This window comes from Salvelinus fontinalis, chromosome 7, assembly GCF_029448725.1.
Source record: "Salvelinus fontinalis isolate EN_2023a chromosome 7, ASM2944872v1, whole genome shotgun sequence".
Taxonomy (NCBI): Eukaryota; Metazoa; Chordata; class Actinopteri; order Salmoniformes; family Salmonidae; genus Salvelinus; species Salvelinus fontinalis.
In genome coordinates this window covers 27,935,622-27,948,715 of record NC_074671.1, presented here as the reverse complement: position 1 = coordinate 27,948,715, position 13,094 = coordinate 27,935,622, and the positions used below count along the sequence as shown (strand labels likewise).

The 13,094-nt window shown below is 41.4% G+C and overlaps 1 protein-coding gene across 1 annotated transcript in view; it reads right to left on the bottom strand.

The window, feature by feature from the left end:
* Positions 1-13,094, bottom strand: part of LOC129859330 (F-box/LRR-repeat protein 7-like) — a 31,275-nt gene that overhangs the window by 17,218 nt on the left and 963 nt on the right. The window contains exon 2 of the mRNA XM_055928970.1: positions 9,513-9,602. Coding sequence (XP_055784945.1) covers positions 9,513-9,602 — 90 coding nt within the window. The remainder of the gene's footprint in view (positions 1-9,512; positions 9,603-13,094) is intronic.

Here is a 13,094-nt window from a genome sequence, read left to right as displayed (position 1 = left end):
TCGGAAGTTTACATACACTTAGGTTGGAGTCATTAAAACTCGTTTTTCAAACCACTCCACAAATTTCTTGTTCACAAATTATAGTTTTGGCAAGTCGGTTAGGACATCTACTTTGTGCAATTTTTCCAACAATTGTTCACAGACAGATTATTTCACTTATAATTCCCTGTATCACAATTCCTGTAGGTCAGAAGTTTACATACACTAAGTTGACTGTGCCTTTAAACAACTTGGAATATTCCAGAAAATGATGTCATGGCTTTATAAGCTTCTGATAGGCTAATTGACAACATTTGAGTCAATTGGAGGTGTACCTGTGGATGTATTTCAAGGCCTACCTTCAAACGACGCAGTCGTCATACCACTCAGGCAGGAGACACCTTCTGTCTCCTAGAGATGAACGTACTTTGGTGCGAAAAGTGCAAATCAATCCCAGAACACAGCAAAGGACCTTGTGAAGATGCTAGAGGAAACAGGTACAGAAGTATCTATATCCACAGTAAAACGAGTCCTATATCGACATAACCTGAAAGGCCACTCAGCAAGGAAGAAGCCACTGCTCCAAAACCGTCATAAAAAGCCAGACTACGGTTTGCAACCGCACATGGGGACAAAGATCATACTTTTTGAAGAAATGTCCTCTGGTCTGATGAAACAAAAATATAACTGTTTGGCCATAATGACCATCGTTATGTTTGGAGGAAAAAGGCGGATGCTTGTAAGCCGAAGAACACCATCCAAACCATGAAGCACAGGGGTGGCAGCATCATGTTGTTGGTTGCTTTGCAGCAGGAAGGACTGGTGTACTTCACAAAATTGATGGCATCATGAGGAAAGAAAATTATATGGAAATATTGAAGCAACATCTCAAGACATCAGTCAGGAAGTTAAAGCTTGGTCGCAAATGGGTCTTCCAAATGGTCAATGACCCCAAGCATACTTCCAAAGTTGTCGCAAAATGGCTTAAGGACAACAAAGTCAAGGTATTGGAGTGGCCATCACAAAGCCCTGACCTCAAGCGTGTGCGAGCAAGGAGGCCTACAAACCTGACTCAGTTACTCCAGCTCTGTCAGGAGGAATGGGCCAACCTTCACCCAATTTATTGTGGGAAGCTTGTGGAAGGCTTACCGAAACGTTTGGCCCAAGTTAAACCATTTAAAGGCAATGCTACCAAATACTAATTGAGTGTATGTAAACTTCTGACCCACTTAGAATGTGATGAAAGAAATAAAAGGTGAAATAAATCATTCTCTCTTCTATTATACTGACATTTCACATTCTTAAAATAAAGTGGTGATCCTAACTGACCTAAGACAGGGAATTATTACTCAGATTAAATGTCAGGAATTGTGAAAAACTGAGTTTAAATGTATTTGGCTAAGGCGTATGTAAACTTCCGACTTCAACTGTATATATTAGTCTGCATAATGGAAGAGAAGCTTAGGCCAAACCCCATAGATATATGCATTTCTTTGTGTCAGATGGCTACCTGTTGTACAGATATAGACGTACAGGAGAAGGGTAATTCATACATTTTCATACTGTATTCAGGGAATATTAAAAGTAAGTCAAGCTATTGTTTATAGGGAAAATACTATTAGTATAGAGAATGTAAACCAGGGAAAAAACACACAACTTTTCCCTGTGCTGGATAAAAAAAACAGAACCCAAAACCAAAAATGTAAGTTTGACAACCCTCCCCTATTTTGGGCCATCCCTTCCCCAGTAAATGTTGATCTGTTCCTTAGCCATTTGCAACAGATGCACAGTAGATCGCAACCAATGAGGAAAGAATTTTCATCCATATGGCATGGTTGCTTCCACCACAGCTGTCACTTTCTCTACAGAGCAGTGACACATCCCTCAGAGCGAAAGGAAGAGATAAACCAGAGCAAGGTAAAGCTCTATATCCACATCTGATGTCATATTGGCACACAGACTCACACAGATCCAGGTGGTGTATAGCCAAAACCTGACTAGTGGGACCCCATGGCGTCTTTCCCAACTCCTGTCGAACATGCTCCAGTTATAATACTGAAAAGTGGGATTCAGAGTGAAAGAAACCAACACTGCAACTGCATTCAAACAAGTGGGTCTATGCCCTGCCTTCCAGAGATAGATGATGAAAAGACTAAGCAGTAATCAGAGAAGAATTATAAGATGAAAGACTGAGGCAAACTGTGCTCCCTTCCCCTCCTCCTTGAGGAAATTACTTTTACTTGTTGTTTTTCTTTTTCTCTCGCAATCTCAACAGTCCTTTTCTGTGCCTTACGCTCACATTTCCTCACTCTGGAAGCGAGGGAGAGAATGGGGGAGGGGCTGAGATAGTAGACAGAAAGGAGGTGCAATTACAACAAATATATCTCAGACTTGCATACAAACCACCTCAAGACAACATTTCTTTAAACGTTTTTTTTTGTGAAACATGAGCTTGATTTGCGGTAAATAGCATGTTGGAGGGAGTAAAGTATCTAAATCAAACTAAAATAGGGCAACTATAGTTTAATAATCCATCTACCCGACATATTACGATGATTTAACATTGGAACACTGTGTGGCCTACATTGACAGATCCTTGCTATTTCTTTACTGCAAGCTGGGGTGTTATGTATATTATCCCTTGTAGAGGAGTTGTCATAACGCAGCCCTACATGTAACTTCTTTCAAGCAGACCTCAAACACAGCTCTGCTTGGTCTGCCACTAGAAGTCACACATGGGGTCAGGGTCAACAACGCTGGCAGTCTAGCACCTGCAAGACATTTCCATATAGAAACAGCTTCCTCGTCTAAACAAACCGCCATGCCTGTTTGAGCACCTTTCAACACAGCTGTCAGGCTGGAGGACAAATGATGGGTAGACCGCCTCTCTCGGTGTGGCAAAAACGTTTGGCTAATGCTCGGGAAACACAGCGCTGCCGCAAAAGTGTGAAGTTTGTCAGGGGTCTGTGTTATTGTTTGGTTAGGGAACGACCCGCTCAATCACTAATAAATTAACTGTTATTTATGATCAGTGCACTGAAAACACAGAAGGTTTTGATGATAGCTGTTTATAAAAATAAAAATACTGTCTTGAGGAATCTTACTAGTACCCACTGGTAAGGTTTGGTAGCTTATAGTAACACTATGGAATATCCTGTGTAGTGCTGCTCATCATAACAGACCAACATCTCCTCAGACCATTTCATATCTGACAATGAAAAATCTACATTAACATACGTCATATATACACTATACTGTATATACAAAAGTATGTGGGCACCCCTTCAAATTAGTGGATTCAGCTATTTTAGCCACACCCGTTGCTGACAGGTGTATAAAATCGAGCACACAGCCATGTAATCTCCATAGACAAACATTGGCAGTAGAATGGCCTTACTGAAGAGTTCAGGGACTTTCAACGTAGCACCGTTACAGGATGCCATCTTTCCAACAATTCAGTTCATCAAATGTCTGCCCCGCTAGAGCTGCCCCAGTCAACTGTAAGTGCTGTTATTGTGAAGTGGAAACATCTAGGAGCAACAATGGCTCAGCAGCGAAGTGATAGGCCACACAAGCTCACAGAATGGGACCGCCGAGAATCAACATCTGCACAGTCCCGTTGAAGCTCAGTTGGTAGAGCATGGTGCTTGCAATGCCACCAGGGTTGTGGGTTTGAGTCCCATGGGGGACCAGTATGAAAAAAAGTATGAAAATGTAAGCACTCACCACTGTAAGTCGCTCTGGATAAGAGTGTCTGCTAAATGACTAAAATGTAAATGTAGGCACCAGAACTGTTTGTCGAGAGCTTCATGAAATGGGTTTCCATGGCTGAGCGGCCGCATGATGCCAAGCTTTGGCTGGAGTGGTGTACAGTTCCCTGCCATTGGACTCTGGGGCAGCGAAAACGTGTTCTCTGGAGTGATGCAACTGTGCACAAATTGAGGTCCATACAGAAAGGGTTTGCCGAGATCGATGTGGAAGAACTTGACTGGCCTGCATAGAGCCATGACCTCAACCCCATCGAACACCTTTGGCATGAATTGGAACACCGACTGCAAGCCAGGCCTAATCGCCCGACCTCACTAATGCTCTTGTGGTTCAAGTCCCCGTAGCAATGTTCCAACAGCTAGTGGAAAGCCTTCCCAGAAGAGTGCAAACTCCATATTAATGCCCATGATTTTGGAATGAGATGTTCGATGAGCAGGTGTCCACATACTTTTGACCATGTAGTGTATTTACTTGAGCCTACAAAATAAATGGATCATGAGTCTATGGGGCGAGTAGTTTACAAACAGCTGGAATTCAAGGGATTTATCGTCCTTTGGAGGATCAAAATGTTAACATTTTGGAGACAGCAGAGTTTTCTACTTTGCACTGTTTAGACTGCACTGCTGACCCTCACTGACTTCAGAGTAGCCAAGTGGAAACACACGTCAGACTGGCCAGAGGCTGATTATTGTACGGAGGACAATAAATGTGGATTATTGGATTTGAATATATGGCTCCATATCCTGTGTGGGTTGTTGAATGACTATGCCATTGCTAATTGAGAGGCTACTATGGATCTTGCAATAATCCAATAAGAAATGTATTAGGCTGGGGAAATTGGATTTGATATTGGGTATGAAATGAACTGAAAGAATAATTAGTTTGATTCCAATGGCCAACAGAGCCTGATTCCTTATCACACTTTTACATTAAAATGGCTCAATTCCACCTCATATTATTTATCATGTTCCCGAGTAGAAGAGTAATGGCTACTTTTCCCTACACACCGTTTCACTTTTCTTTTGTTCCTGGTCAGACAGGAAGGAAGCAGGCATGTGTATTTTTCCCACCATTCACTGTTTCTACGTTGCCTTCCTGGTGCCAGAACAAATTGCCGGTAGGTTTGGGGGGATGTCAACACAGAAGGTGCATGGCTTTGACATGGTCAACTTTCCAATGAATCACTCTCTTATCTGTGACTGAAGAAGCCTGACACTACTATACCAAGTGGGATTTTTCATATTATCATTTCTCACTCTCAACTACATATGCGGTATCAAAAACAGCCACGGTTGCTAAATACTATAGGTTCTGGGTGCTGAGATGACTAAATAATATAGGAGTTCTACACATCCTATTTCTATGGCTGAACCACATTCCACCCCAGAGTAGAGCCGTGCCAAGGAAAACGCTCCAGGCAGGGCCATGGTTTAACCCATGCTGGGAGTCTTCAGCCTCATCCATCCCAGGGGAGAAATGCACAGTCTGAGGCTAATAAGCAGGTCAGCTGTTTGAGCCCACAAGCTCTCCTAAATAGCCACAAAAAACACATATCACAGAATGATATTGGATGACTTCATCAAAAGGTATTTTCCACTTGCTTAGATCCGCTGTGATGGAGAAGAGGGGTATAACTCTTCATCTTCTTCATGTGGAAAAATTGCATGAAGAAGTAATGCTGAACCACAAGAAAGTTCTGGGAAAACACGAGGGAGCTAAATCCCAAAGAGTGACTTGATGCAGGTGCACGGCAAGCCAATGGAATGAACAAATTCCAAAACCCTCAAATAAGCTCTGCAACAATCTACTGCATGTTGGCAATATATGTCCTACAATGAAGCAAAAACAAGGTCCTATCTTTAACTTCTGTGCCCCAATGTGGCCCAGTTGTATTGTGTAAAGTCTGGTTTCATCAAACACTTTAATCATGATTTACATTTACATTTACATTTAAGTCATTTAGCAGACGCTCTTCTCCAGAGCGACTTACAAATTGGTGCATTCACCTTATGATTTCCCATCCATATGTGCAGTGAGGGTTGACAACTTTCCAAGCCAAGACTGATGCAATATTATTGTTCTTCTTATGAAGGTACACAATTAAAATGAGGCCACCCAGTTGACTTCACATAATCCAAGTGATGCGTCATCATGAAATTAGCCGTGCTGCTACTGAATGCAAACCGTAGCTAGTTCCAATAGCCTAGAGAGAGGATCCTCTCCCAATCAGCAAGTTTGGCAAAGCCAGTTTGCTTTTGTGACTCCCAAGCTCCCAAGGCCAGGAAATGTGATGGGCCATGCCTCCAGATCTGAGCACTGAGCCAATGTGTGATTTTGTGCAGGAGCAGCCTGCATCCTGATTAGTTTAGAGGGCCGTGGGGCTGGGTGGAGTGTGTGTGGGGGGGGCTTGGGAGTCACGAAAGCAAACTGGCTGTGGTTGTGGTGGTTCCAGACCATGTAATTACTCCCACTTAGCAGGAAGAAAAAAATAACAATTTCTGTCATAACACAGGAGCGGAATTATGGTTGGGCAGCCACCGACCACGGCCCACTCTCCCGTACAGGTTGTTCTCCTAGCTAGCAGACACACAAGGCACAATTAGTATTTTCCCATAATACCCCAGTGAAGGTTCCAGCAGCTCCTCGATGGAGAGATACTGGTGAGTCAACGTTTCCCTCTGAGCCTAATGTAGTCTGGAGAGGAACAATAGTCTGCCTTGTTTGAACCCAAGCTGAGAGTAGTAGACCAAACCTTCTGAATTGACTTGTTAGAGTTCACAAATGGTTAATTGGATGATTCATTAACATTAATGAACATGAATGTTTATTAATGTTAATTACATTAGCCACTGAGTGGTCCATTACGGAACCAGTCATTGAAAGACCTTAAGACCAATACATATGCACTAGTGATGCGTGGGTTGACTCATAACCCACAGTCCCCGCGATTATATCCACGGGGTTGGCAGGTTTAGGGTCATGAAAAAAGAGAAAACGATCCATTAAAAGTCCAGAAATGTATCATTTTTGTGCCATTCATTTCTATAGGCTACATTGAGGTTTTGCTTTCATTATTTGTATCTGGCGTTAGGCCCTAAAGCTTAGGCCTAGGCTACGCACTAACTGTAGTGCGCCAAATACACACCAAATGCTTTTGGGAACTTGGGAAGAAAAAGTTAACGTCGATCCACTGAGGCAAAAAGAATAACTCAATAACAGAAAATCTGCGAAATGGAGAGTTGAAAATAAATAGAAGGGAGGGCCAGAACAGCAGTCTAATGTTTGGGAAAGATTTGGTGAAGTGTTAAAAGAGGATGATAGCAGTGACGGCTAAACGGCTATGTTATGTGTGATGATTGTGAGGCGGTATACAAATTCGACAACCACAAGATTGGGACTTCAAGGGAATTGTACTGTTCAGATGGGTTAAATGGAATAGTATCCTAAATGAAATATGGACACTGACTGTAGGTCCATAACCTCTCACATAGCCTAATATAATATTTACTCCTGCAGAATTAAGCAGTTATTGCAGTAAAATGATACACCAAATGTACATTTTGACTCAGGAACAGAAATATTATTTATTTTAGCATCTTGAGAGAATGAATGTGCAGTTAGGGAACGTCTGTAAAGGTGCAATCTTTATCACCATCATAAAAGCTGATAGTATTTCAACCACATAAAATATTAATTCAAGCTGTCTGAAATCTTATTAAAAAACCTGTTGGGTCATTTTAACAGCTTTTAATTTCCTTAAAACCGGCCAAACTGGTCTCATTTGGAAATTTTGCATGGAAAATCCTTCCTGTATTTTGGGAATTATTGTATTTTCTACCCGGGCCCTAAATGTCTTTGCTGCATGAGAGGAGTAGAGATGGAAGAGGAAAGCAAAAATAAAAATGTACCAATGTCAACTGCATTAAAGCATTCATTCTATCGATTTATGACATTATTCTGGTGAGCATGGGTTTATTTACTGCCGTCTTCTAGGGCAACAAGTAATGACAGAAGGGAAGCTGAATGTATCTAATTATAGACAAGTTGACAAATAGCCTACCAAAATGTTGGAAATTATAAGCAGAAACATAAGCCTATCTAAAAAATGATTCCGCCGTCTCTGACTGTACAGCGCATTTTCTCTGTATTTGCGGTTAGTGCGGGCATCAGATTTCCACTTTATCACATATAGTCAAGGAAATGGCGGATGTGTTATTAGCAATTGCAGGCGGGTGACAAACAGCTGATCCACGCATCACTAATATGCACATACATGCACATGTTTGTATGAAACAAAAATTGCATCTGATATAATATGAAGTTTCACGGCAAAATAGTCTTATTTATATTCTCTTCTCTCAGCAACACCTTGAAATGCATGACTGAGTGACAGCCAGAAGTACTGGGTAGCCCATGTGTTTGTTTTCTTGTGGGAAACTCCACAAGAATACCTCATTCCTCTCTTTCAAAGCAAATATAAAAAGATTGGTGTCCATACAATGGAGTGTGTGTGTGTGTGTGTGTGTGTGTGTGTGTGTGTGTGTGTGTGTGTGTGTGTGTGTGTGTGTGTGTGTGTGTGTGTGTGTGTGTGTGTGTGTGTGTGTGTTTGTCTAAAGATGGTTAAGGAGCCTACGCCATTTTTTCTCTTAAAAGGAAAACTGCCTGACCTTTGTCTATGATGGGTTTGAGGAGATTGACGCTCAGTAGACGCTAAGTAGAGTTATATGAAACACATTCTAAACTGCTGATAGAAAAGGAGACATTTAGGGTTTCATTCCATAAATGCAAGCAGTCAGTCAGCTCCTTTGATTGACGAACTGTCAAACAGATTGACATACCCTCAAGAAAGACATATGTTACATATATTGGAGAGTATTTTTCTACCACTGACAGAGCATTGCTTGGATATATGCAACTGTCTTAATATCCTGGAGATTTTATTTGATGTTTGACAACCACAAAATCGACAGGAGTTACAAACACACTAGCACAATGAAGAGCAGGCCCCTGATGTAGCCAGGTTGGCACAATGCCTGGGAATACTCACTGGGAACTGGGGTTGGAGGAAGGAGAAGGAGAGCCACCATGGAACAATGTCTGCTTGGAAGGAGATTGTCTATTTGTGAGAGGCACAGAGCTAACCACTACACCGATGATACAACCTAATGGATCAGCTAAATGGCCATGCATTCCAGACCAAACAAATTGCAGAAAACTGGCATCTTTTAGCTATTCCTGCTATTTCTAGACAATGCAATACATCACAGTACTACTATATGTTCTCTTTGGCATTTCCCATTGGTCTTCTTTCTCTCTCCCTCTCTCTCCTTTTCTCTCTCTTTCTCGCACAGACAGACAGACAGACAGAGACAGACAGAGACAGACAGAGACAGACAGAGACAGACAGAGACAGACAGAGACAGACAGAGACAGACAGACAGACACAGACACAGACACAGACACAGACACACACACACACACACACACACACACACACACACACACACAGATAACGAGCATGCTCACTGACAACACTCAACCCTGACATTACCAGTTTGGACAAGCATTCTTCCTCTTCGAGGGGGCCGGAGTTTTGAAACAAAGAATAAGAAAAGCCTCCGGCTCCTTAGCTCTGATGAGAGCCGTAAGTTTGTTTTCAATTTAGGGTTATCCCAGGAACACACAAGTTTCTCCAAAAATAGGCAGTATTACAGAAAGGGGATGGGGGAGGGGGGGGTTTGAATAATGAGCACCAGATGCCTTACCTTCGGTGGTAGCCACATTCTTTGGAGCTTTGGTCGGTGTGTGATCTGTACTCGAACTAATGTCAGAGGAGATGCTGGAGCTACCTTTACCTGTGGACAAAGAAAACATACATAGATGTTACACTCATGAAAGATTGTCAATTGATATTGATAGGGCGAGATATCTGAAAGGGTTTAACCAACAGAAGAATAGCATACTATGGAAACATGGAGAGCCATCTCTGCTGTCCTTTAAGACTTCTGCCTCCCTCAGTTTCAGTTGGACATTTCACCTTGGCATGTGTTCAACATTTTTGTTGGTTGCTTCCTATGATAGTGTGTCCCCTCTTCCATTTGGAATAGGAATCACGTTTCTCCTTTAACCCCTGCTTCCAAGAAAACGGAAAAGACAGAAGGGAAAGGCTGTCCTGTCAGAGAGGGAAATGAGTAATCACATACGATCCGCGATTGCAGTTTCATGGGTCCTCTTGGGCCATGCAGTGTAGTGGTCCCAGCTGTAAGCAGTATTCTGTATGTAGAATAACTAGATGTATGGTCCGTACTCAGTAGTACACAGCTTAACTATATACTGTGAGTTCAGTCTAGATGGTTGGTTTCTAGCTGTTTTCTTCTCCATGAAAAGCTGCTGATGACATGCTCTCCTCTCACTCCTCTCCGAGGGCCAAGAGGCTGTTAGTGGACATTATTTTTTTTACTGCACCTCATTCCTCCGTCAAATCATAAATGCAGCCTTGTGGCTTCGCTGAGCTGAAGCGAGGTCAGTGCCTTCACCCAGCGTGAGAGCCTCCTAGGTCTTCCCAAACAGTTACACCCACACAACACACGCCTATGTACACATACTTATACGCACATCAAGGCCACTCATGGACATGGACTAGACAACGCCAGAGAAATGTGGTTAACATGCATGAATGCTGTGAGAGGAAAGTAAGAGCGCTGGAAGATGGCAAGTGCAAAAAAAGGCTGCCCCCAGGACACAGTTGAGCTTAGCCGTTGAAAAAGGCAAAGACGTCTTAACACCTCATTTGTAATGACTATACTAAAACCTACCTCACCAGACTAGTAATTTTCAAGTGCAACTTCCCCCTCCCACATAAAGTCTACACACACACACACACACACACACACACACACACACACACACACACACACACACACATATATAGAGGAAATATAATGCAACTAATATGTCTTTCATGTTCAAACTGCTGTATGATATCGGCAACATATTGTGGTGACATCATAGAGACAGCACATCTGCTATGGTTTCCACCAAATTGAGTCACATCATCATGATAGAGAACCATATAGATGTTAAAGTAACTCTCCAGTGTTTCCAGATTTCTATGAAATATGACCTATAATTAATTACAATACGAGTGAAATTGCTTTCCTTCCAATTTTTTATTTAATAAAGTATGTTAAAAATCATATTTTCTGTGTTGGAATGGTGTGGGCGTACCCAACAACAGAATGGTGAGGGCGTACACCAATCGTAAAAAAAAATATGAATTTAAGTAGACAGTTGATTGGTCAGCTCAACCAATGAGCCAACATAACATCATGTTCTGTGATGTAGCAACCATGTTTGAGATACAAGTTTGAGGTGTTTTTTTTATCCTAACGCTTAAGAGTTTTGAAATCTGCCACACCCCCTTTGAGTCAGCCTTTGTTTTGTCAAAGGAGAAAAACATGCAGATGTTTAAAAAAATATTCTATGGATTGTTTTATCTATAAAACTAACTTAATTAGTTTAGAGCACTTTACACATTTGTTTTTGGGATCCACCCCTGTAAACCTTATTTGCCTAATGAGGCGCGAGTGGAGAAGGAACATCTCATTTCAAGCAAGCGCATTTCCATCCATGTTCACTCTCCTCGATTAACTTTGACCTTTTTCAAAAGGAGGCAAGAGAGGACGGAGGAGAGAGGACGCAGAAGGTGAGCAAATCTAATTGCTAAAAGGCCCTCGTCTTTGCTGAGATATTACTGGAGAGAACATTAATTTAACAGGACGAGAAGCAGGAAAGAGTTTTACAAATTGTGCCGACCTCATGATTCCTGTCCTTGGAGGGAAATATCAGTACGTAGTTGACACATTCAGAGCAAGTGGACCTGTGAAAGGCACCTGAGAAATGCTTGTTGACATTTCTGGGAAAAAAACGTCCTTTCCTGTCTTGTGCTTATATAATGTGTTGGGAGAGCATTGCTCAGTTTTAGTTACTGAAGTGTGATTTATTGTGGGGGACACTTGGAAACAGATGTGTAAATGGACCGAAATACACTCTATAAAACACATTAATACAATTCTGTTTGACAACCTTAATATGAATATTAATGTTAATATTAATACTTTACTGCATAACTTGTTTGCAGGTTTCCATTGGAGCTGCATGCAACTTATTGTGCTACAGGCTACATCCCTTGGGTAAACATAGGCTAGTTCAGAGTCATCTCCTGTGGAGCAAAATGAAGCCACCCAAGTAGTGTTTAAGCTGATTCTCTCTCCCAAATGATTTCTGTTGTAACACAATAATATGTATTTACATAAGGAGTGAACCACAAATGGTCTAATAAACTGGTCTGTTAAAATCTGAGGGAGAAGCCTTGAGGTCTGAGGTGCTGAACTCGGCAAGAGTTGATGAGATATGCCAATCTAGAACACAGTAACAATTGAACACGTAATTAAGTGCTGTAAATTAATATCCCAAATAGTCATACTTTGTAGATTTCTATATTTTGACCTTGGTAGAGGAATTATGGTATGTTTATGGTCAGTGATGGAAAAAGTACCCAATTGTCATACTTGAGTGAAAGTAATGATACCTTAATACAAAATGAGGTCACCCAGTAAAATACTACTTGAGTAAAAGTCTAAACTATTGGGTTTTAAATATACTTATGTATCAAAAGTAAAAGTATAAATCATTTCAAATTCCTTATTTTAAGCAAACCAGTTGGTACAATGTTCTTGTATTTTTTTAAATTTACGGATAGCCAGGGGTACACTCCAACACTCAGACATAATTTACAAACAAAGCATTTGTTTAGTGAGTCCGCCAGATCAGAGGCAGTATGAATGACCAGGGATGTTCTCTTGATGACTGCGTGAATTGGACCATTTTCCTTGTTCTACTAAACATTCAAAATGTAATGAGTACTTTTGGGTATTAGGGAAAATGTATGGAGTAAAAAGTACATTATTTTCTCTAGGAATGTAGTGAAGTAAAAGTTGTCAAAAATACAAATAGTGAATACAGATACCCCAAAAACAACTACTTTAAAGTATTTTTACTTAAGTACTTTAAACCACTGTGTATGGTATGTGTCTCAGTCAGAAATTAGGCTATTTGGATGTAAGTGTCATCTTTTATTTTACTATGCAAGTCAGTTAAGAACAAATTCTTATTTACAATGGCGGCCTTCATCGGCCAAACCCAGACGATGCTCGGCCAATTGTGCGCCGTCCTATGGGACTCCCAATCACAGCCAGCTGTGATACAGCCTGGATTTGAACCAGGATGACGCCTCTAGCACTGAGATACAGTGCCTTAAACTACTGTGCCACTCAGGAGCCCATAGG